This window comes from Pelmatolapia mariae, linkage group LG16_19 (assembly GCF_036321145.2).
Source record: "Pelmatolapia mariae isolate MD_Pm_ZW linkage group LG16_19, Pm_UMD_F_2, whole genome shotgun sequence".
Taxonomy (NCBI): Eukaryota; Metazoa; Chordata; class Actinopteri; order Cichliformes; family Cichlidae; genus Pelmatolapia; species Pelmatolapia mariae.
This window is the reverse complement of record NC_086241.1, coordinates 20,764,392-20,774,476: the sequence shown is the minus strand read 5'-3', so window position 1 is coordinate 20,774,476 and position 10,085 is coordinate 20,764,392. Positions and strand designations below refer to the sequence as shown.

Sequence of the window (10,085 nt, the reverse complement as noted above, 5' to 3'; positions counted from 1 at the left end):
AAAATAAAGGTAAAATATAAAATAAAAGATGTAATAGTGTAGTTTTTATCTGCTCAGAATACGCAGCTTCCATTAAATTACAAATGTTTACAGGCTGCAACAAAGCGAAGCGTCATTCTCCTATTACGCTCTAAAAGCCAACTATTCAGTGCCTCTACCAATATCGGGGACTAAGCAGCCATCAACATACAGGCACAAGTGTAATGATTTCCAAAATGTGGGTTTTATTTTACCCCACAAACAACAAAAATAATGTCAGATATACACAATCACATAAATAAGCTATTTTAAGAAATAAATGGGTACTAAGAGGTTCAGCTAAATACAACAGCACCAAAAAATAATGCCTAACAAAATTAAATCAGCTGAATGTATATATTAACTGAGTAAACCGTTTTAAATGCAAAAGGAGAAACAACAGGAACAAAAACTACATTTAATTTTGTAAAAAAAAACAAACCAAAAAAAAAACAAACTGTTACCCCCCCATATCGTCATAACAGATGGTTAAGTCCATTTGTTTCACCTTTGGACTTAAACTAGCTCCATCTTCAACCTCCACTTTTGCTCTAACCTTAAAAGACTGCAGCAGGAGCCAGGTTGATAAAAGAATGCCCCCAAAACTGAAAAATAATTAGTGCAACCTATACATACTTGCATATACCTATAAAATACTGTTAAAATGTTGTAAAACAAGTATGTACACCATCATTTATTTATCTATATGAACCTCACTGACAGCAGTTGTGCGGTTGCGGACCAGCACATCCAAGCTTGATGGTTCCAGCTCTGAAAAGCATAAAAATACATTTGAAAAAGTGTAATATTTTTCTATTGCAAGTACTGATCGCACTCACAAGGGGATTTTTTTTTCTTTGTTACATTGTTCATAAAGCTGCATTGAAAAAGCTGATAAAATATTACAGCAATTAAAAGTCATCAGTTTTTATGCAGTCTCCAATAACAGATCCTTATCAATCACCAGTGGACGCTTCGGTTCTGTGTTTTCATGTTTTCAGTGTGTTTTCCTGCAAGGCCTTTCCCAAAATGAATAAAACACCAAAGTCATCTCTATTATTTTGTCATCTGGACACTTTATTGGTATCAATAATCCAGTAGCAGGTATTGTTTTAAACAGCTTGGATTGCAAATGAAAAACAGCAGCACACATGTACAGCTTGTAAATAATTCACAACCGGCTCAGTTAACGTTGGGAAACTGCTTTGGTTTGCTGTTATTCACAGGCAGTTTTTTTTTAATCAACATGAGCCACATGTTCATAAAAGCTTCCCAAAGCATCTTCAGTTTCCTGTATTCTCTGCCTTCTTATACTCCGAGAGATGTGATATCATATCTGAAAGTTAGAAATTTGTTTTTAAGGCCTCTTTGCGCATTTAACTAAAGAACACAAAGAGACACCACATGAAACGGACTGAGTTGGACGAAAGTAAAATTCTCACATCGGCAGCACACTTTGTTCTTTTCTCCTCCGTCTCCATCACAAAGGTACAGACTAACTTACTGTTTTTTTTATCTACAGGGTAAAAGTTGAAACAAATCACAACATATTGATCACTTTGAAAGTACCCACACAGTAACTAACATGGTTTTGAAATATTAATAGACACAAATGGCTGTCACACTGGTACAAGGCGTAACCTCAGCTTCAATGGGTGAGAACAGCACAGCGGAAACAAAGTGTTACTTTTACGTTGTCGATAAACACCAGTTACATCCCTTCTGTACCTCCCCACCCAGCTTTGATGATCTTTATAGTTTGCGATTACGTACCCTAAACACATGAACTCAAAGGTCTGCGATATGTGACGCTGAGCTGGTGAACTGGTAGAAAAATTTTAAAGGCATTTATGTGACACTTGTTTTTCTGTTTTTAGCTTTTTTGTGTGTGTGACTGGGGTGTGATTGCCTTTTACCTTTATGTGTAAGTTGCTTGTGTGTTTCTGACCTGAGAGCAGCATCTTGGAAGAATATCTCAGTTTCTCATCTCTGTACTTTAGTGCTGGGCTCTTTTCTTAGTGTGACCCTGATAAAGCAGACGACAACACAGACGGAACAATTCGGGCGCTTTGGGTGATGTAAACAAGAATTACAGCTTAGTGTTAGCGGAGTCAGTGAGTTAGTTGTGGCCGCGTTGTTTTTAGCCTACATTTGTTTACACCATTAAAAATATTGCACTGTACCCATGGATGCACTTACGACTATCACTGCATTACTTTTACGATACAGAAGCAAACTTGATGATTCTCAGACGAATCTGGAGTTACAAGAAGCATCTTTGTTTTTTGTTATTTGACCCCAAGCAGATTTATTGATGTATACGCCCAACGGACATCTCATATAGACCTCCATCACTAGTGACAACAATGGGCAATGTTTTTGTGAGTGCCATGCATCGGATAAAGCCTCAAAGCTCAACATTCAAACAGAAAAAAGACCATTTTTCTACAGCAACTTTCCTCTGTGTGATATTGATCTAAAGCCCAAACAAAAACCATTCATCCCTCCACTCCCGTTCTGATCACAGTATCAATCCTGACTCTAAAGTTTCTATAAGTTGTTTAGCGATTTCACTGGGAAAGGGGCAGGGTCTGTTCAGGTCAGTGAAGAGCAGTAACCTTTCAGTCCATTCACACAAAGACACTGAACAGAGGGAACTCTGACTGGTCTGGCTGCAGGAGGTCGACCAGGAAACAAACGGTCCCCGACAGGCCTTCGAACAGACTGTAGATGCTGGTAACTGAGCGAGAGCCTGCCTTGAATTCCTCAGTGAAGAGGAACTCTGCAAACCTGTGTGGACAAAACAAGAATGGAGACACATAAAAACACAATGTGAAAGCAGCATGTCCAGAACTGAGCTATAACTTCTTGTAGAGATCAGGAGTGCACCTGAAGTTTCTGAACCTCCTTTTAAGACAATAAATTTGTATATGAAGATACACAATGTGGATAAAAGCATTGGGCCACACCTCTTAATCTTTGATTTCAGGTGTTTTCAGTGCCACAGGTGTATAAAATCAAGCACTTAGCCACGCAGTACAACTTAAACAAACATTTGTAAAAGAGTAGGTTGTTTCAAAAGAGGTCATGACATTGAAGCATGGTGCTCTAACAGGATTTCATCATTGTAACAAGTCAGTTTGTGAAATTTCTTCCTACCAAGATATTCCACAATCAACTGTAAATGTTATTGCTGCAAAGTGCAAGCAGATCATGTAAAGTCACAGACCTGATATGCATATTGTGTAAAAGTCACATGGCAACGGCTGCTGTAGATGTAGATAATGCGTGTTTGTCACTGGCTGCTAATGTAAAAACATGACCCACATGTATGAAGCTTTTGTGATGAAACAGTTTTTGTGATTCTTGTTATGCCAAATGTTTTTTTTTTTTTTTCAAACATTTAAGAGTTAGAAAAGATTGATGCCGCACTCATTGTGTTATACATGTAGCAAAAGCCAGGAAGCCTAGCTTAGCATTAGCACTGCAAATAAACAAAAAAAGACAGCTTGGCTTTGATAAGGTAATATAATAAAGGTGAAATAATTCACATGCCAGGACCCCTAAAGCCCTTGAAATGTGTCCAAAAATCAAAGTGTAAAAATGACAGTTCACTGTTTAATGGCCAGGCTAGCCGGTTCCTCCTATGTAGCTCTGTGCTACGTTATGCTAACTGTCTTCGGTCAGCTTCAAATAGACACGAAGACAGGACCATTGTGTCAATTTACTCATCTAATTCTTGACAAGCAAAAGTTCTTAAAATTTTGAGCAGCTTTAAATCACCAGCAATTTTACACACACTAGATAATGCTGAATACAGCCTGAATATTCCCACTATTTTGGTTATTTACAAAGCCATTAATCACATTTATGTTACACTTCTTAATAGCAGACATGGTCGAAACCCTGGCATCATCTTCCTGGTAGAAACTGGATGCAGTAGACCTGCAGAAACCAAACTGTAGACGGTTAGATGTTAATGTTACCAAACCCTGAATTACACACTGCTCTCACATAAGCTGCCTTGTTGGTTTGAAGTACCTCAAACCAATGTCAGGTTAGCTGTCATTTTGAAACTATTTATTCGAACTTGATGTTGACAAAAAACAGTTATTCAATATCAAAATGTTTGCTGGGTTGTTGCAGCTCCCAGGAAAAGAAGGGCTTTCTTGCCTCTGAGCACGGTAGATGTATTTGGAGTTGCCTGTGAGCCGATAAAGCAGGAGGAAGACATATGCGCTGCCAGCAACTCCGTGACAAATCCCAGGACCTTTCTTCAGCAGACCTTTCTGCCATACGAGTTCTCCACTTCTAATGCATGTATCCAAGTACTGTGGCTTCTTATTGATCAGATAGGCTTTTGCGAAAAGGTACGCCACACCTGTAAGAGACAGGACAGTGTAGCAGTGGGGCTCTAAACCAGGGGACAGGAACAGGATGATGGGCATTAACAGCTCTGAGCTTACCCGGGGCTCCGTGGCACCAGTGCACCAACTCGTTCTCCCTTTCGATGATGGCTCCCAGCTCTGCAGGCCAGTTACAGTTTTGCTCCTGGTTCATGAGGAAATCAACGCTCTGCCACACCAGATCCTTTTCAGCCCCACTGAGCATGTCTTGGTAGCTCAGCAGCATCTGCAGCACTGATGAAAGGCCATGGGCTGCACCTGACAGAGGAGGGAGGTCGAGGTGTGTGGGGAGGGTCGCACATGCACAAACGAAATCAGGCATGCAGGAAAACATCATGCCAGGCACACAGATGGACACCACCCAGAGCACAAAAGCGCAAACGCTCACAGAGCACAACGGGAGGACTTGTTTTTGTTCCATTCTAATCCGGAGCTCACTGTACATATTTGACAGTTTTGATAGGTGACATAAAGTCCTATTTTCCAGCACTGAGGAAATACATCAGCAGCCCGAACTTGATGCAAGAACAGGGAAGTGTCCGTCAGCTACATGACATCTGGCCCACAAAAAGAATGCTTCAAAACTAGAGATCACTTCGTCGGGACAGTATTTACATGATGCAGGACTGCAACACCTGTACTAAATAGCTAAAAACACACTGAAGGGATCCAGTAATATAGAGTAATTAAGCTTGAGACTATCTGAACACATGTGTCGTCTGGAGGTCCTCTAGCCTGAACAATAGACACACACGTCTACACACTGATCTAATTACAAATATACGGACATGTTTGAGGCTGGAAATAACAAGAGATAGAAGAGTAACCCTTTGTAGTCTTGCAACCATCCGACAAGATTATCTCCTGACAAGAACATCATAGCTGGATGATTCTGCACATTTTTAGATTCACATGAAGTTTAACTGCTTTCCACATCCAATGACAATATTTCCAAACTCTCGCATTATAGGTAACAACTACATAATACTCAAAATACGGTAGTAACTATGGTAACGTACAAATGTCTTGAGTCACTCATAATTTCTTTTTGTTTTGCTTCTAAAGAGCCAGACTTTGTCATTATCAAAGTGGTCTTGAGAAGTAGTTTTCTAGACTTTCTGAAGGTCTTTCAAAAATTTGGGTTTCTTTTTTGGACACTGGCTTTGCTTTTTCACTCAAATTCAATCCAGTCTTTGTACCTGGACATTTTCAGAGGACTTGTTTTTTTAAATAAGCCACTAAATACTGACCTATGAATCATTCAAGCATAAAAAGACACAACACTGAAGTGTGATACCATCTGGAAAGTGGCAATGGCTGTGTGGGATCATCTTGACAGAAAATGGAACAAAAGGGAACCAAGATCCATCCTGTAAGAAGCCCGGAGCACTATTCCTGAAAACTGCGTAAAGAAAATAGAAGAAAGCTTTCCTGAGAGAGTTCAGGCTGTGCTGGGGAATAAAGGTGGTCATCGCAAATATTGACTTTCAAGTTTAATAGAATTGAACAGAATCTGTTTTTGCCGTTTAAACTGTATTTCCATGTATGTTTGCACATGTTTCAATAAATCACTGCAGCTGTTTCCCATATTAATCGATAAATATAAGGGAATGAGTGGTGGCTCAAGACTTTTGCACTGTTGCACTTTTGTACTGAATATTCAGGTTTTCATATAATGTTTAAATGACCTGAAAACAACGTGAAAAAACACTGTGAACATGACTAAATCAGTTACCGTAGGAAAGCATTTATCATAGGACCATAGTTCCTGTCTCCAACCATCCACCACCCCAGACTCCACCAAAGAAATGTCTTCCTCCTGCACTGGCGTTGGATGTGAATTGTAAGTTACAGCATCATCAAACATGGATGTAATTCATTGGGATCCTGGAGCGAGACTTCCTAAATAATGCTAAACACATGCAGCAAACCAAGACTCTCTGAGGCAGCCCAGCCCACCGCCCACCGCAAATCGATTGAGAAACTCCTCCAATAGCAAACCTCTCATGACAGGCAAACTGAGAACACATGCAGGATCATCAGCATATATTTTCATCCAGGTGTTTCTAGTTTACAGATGTCTCAAAATATAACTGTTCCACTTCCTCATCATCCTCAAAGATGTTGCTGTATCCATGCAAAAGTGGCCAGCAGGGCTATGCTTACTATGAACTCTGTGTTGATGTGAAAGTTACTTCAACCCTGAGGTGTCTCTTCCTCTGATGCCCATCAAGGGCACACCTGTATAACAAGGGCACTGAACGTTGTATGAAGCTGACGGTTCTTACCGAGGTACTCTGTTCCATAGTACGAGTACATGAGGGGGAAAGGCTTTCTCTTTTTCCTGGCATACTGTTTTCCTGACTCGATGATGGCCTGGCAAATAGATTTGATTTGATCTTTGCTCAGAATCTGCAGAACAAATGACACACTGCAGTTAACACTGATAAAAACTCAATAGGAAATACATTGTGAAGCATTGAAATATTAAACATTTTAATGGTTGTGCACGCCCACACCGCTTTATGCTGCAAACTGACCTTTCTCCCAGGAGACATTTTAATATTATGAAGCACAGGTGTAATTAAAAACATGATTGTTGTATTGATTCAGTCCAGGCAGGCCCAACGTCTGATAATGCACAGTGGCTCAGTGAAAAGGCTTCCTGTGCTGCTATTCTTCCCCCTAGCAAAGCCAGGCCCAAACATTCCCAAGTACAGGTCTAATCATGCAAAATAATGACACTGACTGACTCGTGATGAATGTTTAAAGAAATAATGACAAGAATAAAAACTTTTAAAGCAGAAGCAGGCTTAATGTTTAACATAGATTATTCACCTGTTATCTTTTTTATGTCAAAACCAACAACACTCTTAGTTTAACTCCAATGACTCGCAGAATTTGGTTATGTTATGGTGACAAAGTGCTGCAGGGATGAGTTCTCTGAGAAATAAAAACTTATGATTCAAAATGTTTTATTGAGCAAGACTCACAGACTAACACTTTTAGAAATGTTGAAATGCAAATTAAATTGGCAAAAGTAAAGCATCAACATTGGGCTGTTTGCAAACTGCACCATGGTTGCATAATTTCCAGCTGCTGCTCAAGAGCTTCATTTAGACAGCTGTTAGTAACCACCATCTCTGGGACACCCAACAAGCATTAGAATTCACGAGTGGTGCAATTACTTACTTATTTTATGTAAAGGTCTACGACACATTTAAATAACTGACTTTGAGATGATGAAAAGTTCAAGACCTGTTAGCTTCAGGCAGACATCCACTACAGTGAGCCACAGATGTCTGGGAAACTCACTTTTTTGTACTCCATAACAACCTTTTTTTTTTTTCATTTTTCAAATCCCAGTGAATCAGCATTTGCTGAAGTAATCATACCATCATCCCATTCTGATGCTCCGTTTCAGCTTCAGCAGGTCATTTTGACCTTGTCTACTTTGCCTAATTGCACTGAGTTGCTGCCATGTTATTGGTTGAATACTATTTTTTTTTTGTCAAGCTATGACTTAATAACAGTATGACTGGTCACTTGCAATGACCAGTCACCAGGGCTGAACCAGGGCCAACATTAGTTTTATATACGCCCTCATTTTTCCCCACCTTGGAGGAATTTGGAAATTGTGCATCACACAATTTGTCCAGCAGTGGGCGCTACGGCACCAACGTAAACAGCGCTTCAACACAACGGCCGAAAACTTGTACCCAGTCTCCCTGTGGTGCTATCTGCTTTTATCTTTATTTTGTATAATTAATGGCGTGAGAAGAATCGGACAATTAATTGACTGAGAAAATCTTTATCAGCATTCATCGAGATGATGGATTTATCCAGTTAGTTCCCGTTCGGGGAAAATATCAAGATTTCTGTGGGAATTTGAGATTTTCCCAAAGAGATTCACACAAAATTTACAAATCAGTAAACTAATAAGAAGCATTTAAATCAATGAACTGCAATATGAAATGGAAGTTATGACAGCACCTTGAGCTTCGAAATAAAAATTGAAATCATTTGTGTTTTTAAAATCTCGGTCTATAAAATAACCTTTGCAGAAAAAATGATGTAAACAACCTTTTGGATTCAGATTAGCTACACATATTTATCTAATCTAGTCCACACGTGCCATATTTAGACCCGTGTTCCGTTAGTGGCAGCTCAGGCAGCTGAAGTTTATTCTCGGAGAGGGATTTATCATTTTAAAGTGCGCCATGCTGTTGTTGTGCGCTCACCTCTATGCCCAGCTTCTGTTTGAGGACCAGGGCGGCGCACAGGTACCCAGCCCGCCCCACAAACAGCTCATCCGAACCGCACTCCAGAAAATGGATGGGAGCGCACACCTCCCACAGGTTACGGAATTTAGTCAGCGGCTTCACGAAATCAGCCAAGCCCAGGGACTTGTAGATCATAGCGGCCACCGCGTAGATGCCCGCCCCGCCGAGCAGGAAGGCGGCACGCATGTTTTTGTCCGGTTCCGCATCCACGGATCTGATCGACATGTCGATCATCTGCTTGGCCGTCTTCAGGTAGACATCCCGGTACTCAGAGAACAGCGGGCACTCGCTGACGTGATACAGCATGTAAGCCACCCCGGCCGGCCCATCGTATAGCCCTCCGTCACAGTCGCTGAGGTCGATGGGAACAGTTTTAAGGATTTTATCTATGCTGGCGACCACGACGGGCACGGCAGCTTCGGCGCCCTGGCCCGGGCGCAGCGCACCTTTGTAGTCGGAGAAACGGTTAGCAAAGCAGCGAGTGTTTTCCATCACCGACGAAAAGCCGATAGAGACAGCACGACGTGCACGCAGGGGCCCACTGACAACGCAGATCCGTGTCAGCTACTCAAAGTATCCAAGGATGAGAGAGGAGAAACACTTTAATCGCTCATCCAATCCCATCAGGTCTCAGCTGATTGGACGCGAGCGGTGATGGCTCAGCCTCATATTGGCTGGAAGGACCTGAGCATGTCAGCCTCCAGCTTGCACCCTCTCAGCAAAGTCCTTCTAGAAGTAACAGAGTCACAAACAACCACAACAAGCACAGCGAATGGTTTGGCCTCTTTTAACAGTACATCACAACAAAAACAGGCTAAAGACGCATTTTAATGGGAAACTATGCAGTCATGAACATTAACCACTCTGAGACAGTTTAACCTTCATACAGCCCGTGCATTTCCTCCTATTAAGATAACTGTAGTTTGTTTCCAAGTGTTACAATAAACACAACCAATAATTAAACTTAAATAAAGTAGAATAGATCAATAAAATATAAAATAAAATAAAGCAAAATAAAGTAACCCAGTAAGGGAAAACCACACAGAAGACAGAATCTCAATTACAAAGTAACATAAAATAAAATAAACAAGCTCAATATGTAAAAGAAAAGTAACATTTTAATTTCGTATGTTAAAGCTGATCAAATTCAACTAGTTTTATGAAACAACAGCTTGACGTAAAATAGCGTTTTACAAAGCAATTTGAAGAAAATGAACATGTGTAGATTGAGTCCAAGCGGTTCTCATGTGTTCTCCTTTTTCCGATGTCGTCATTTAGGAACGTGTTGGGTACCCGAAAGCGTAAAATGTTGACGATTTGTCGCCTAACGTAAAATATTACGCTTAGGGAGTGAGAACGTGTTGCATATCAGATGCTA

The 10,085-nt window shown here is 40.6% G+C and overlaps 1 protein-coding gene across 1 annotated transcript; it reads right to left on the bottom strand.

The window, feature by feature from the left end:
• Positions 1-1,086: 1,086 nt before the first annotated feature.
• LOC134645626 (lanC-like protein 3) lies at positions 1,087-9,279 on the bottom strand. Its single transcript, XM_063499136.1, has 5 exons — positions 8,666-9,279; positions 6,713-6,836; positions 4,485-4,682; positions 4,192-4,399; positions 1,087-2,808 (listed from the first exon to the last, which is right to left on the bottom strand). The coding sequence occupies exons 1-5, from the start codon at positions 9,197-9,199 to the stop codon at positions 2,649-2,651; spliced, it is 1,224 nt and encodes a 407-aa protein (XP_063355206.1). The 5' UTR covers positions 9,200-9,279; the 3' UTR covers positions 1,087-2,648.
• Positions 9,280-10,085: the final 806 nt, after the last annotated feature.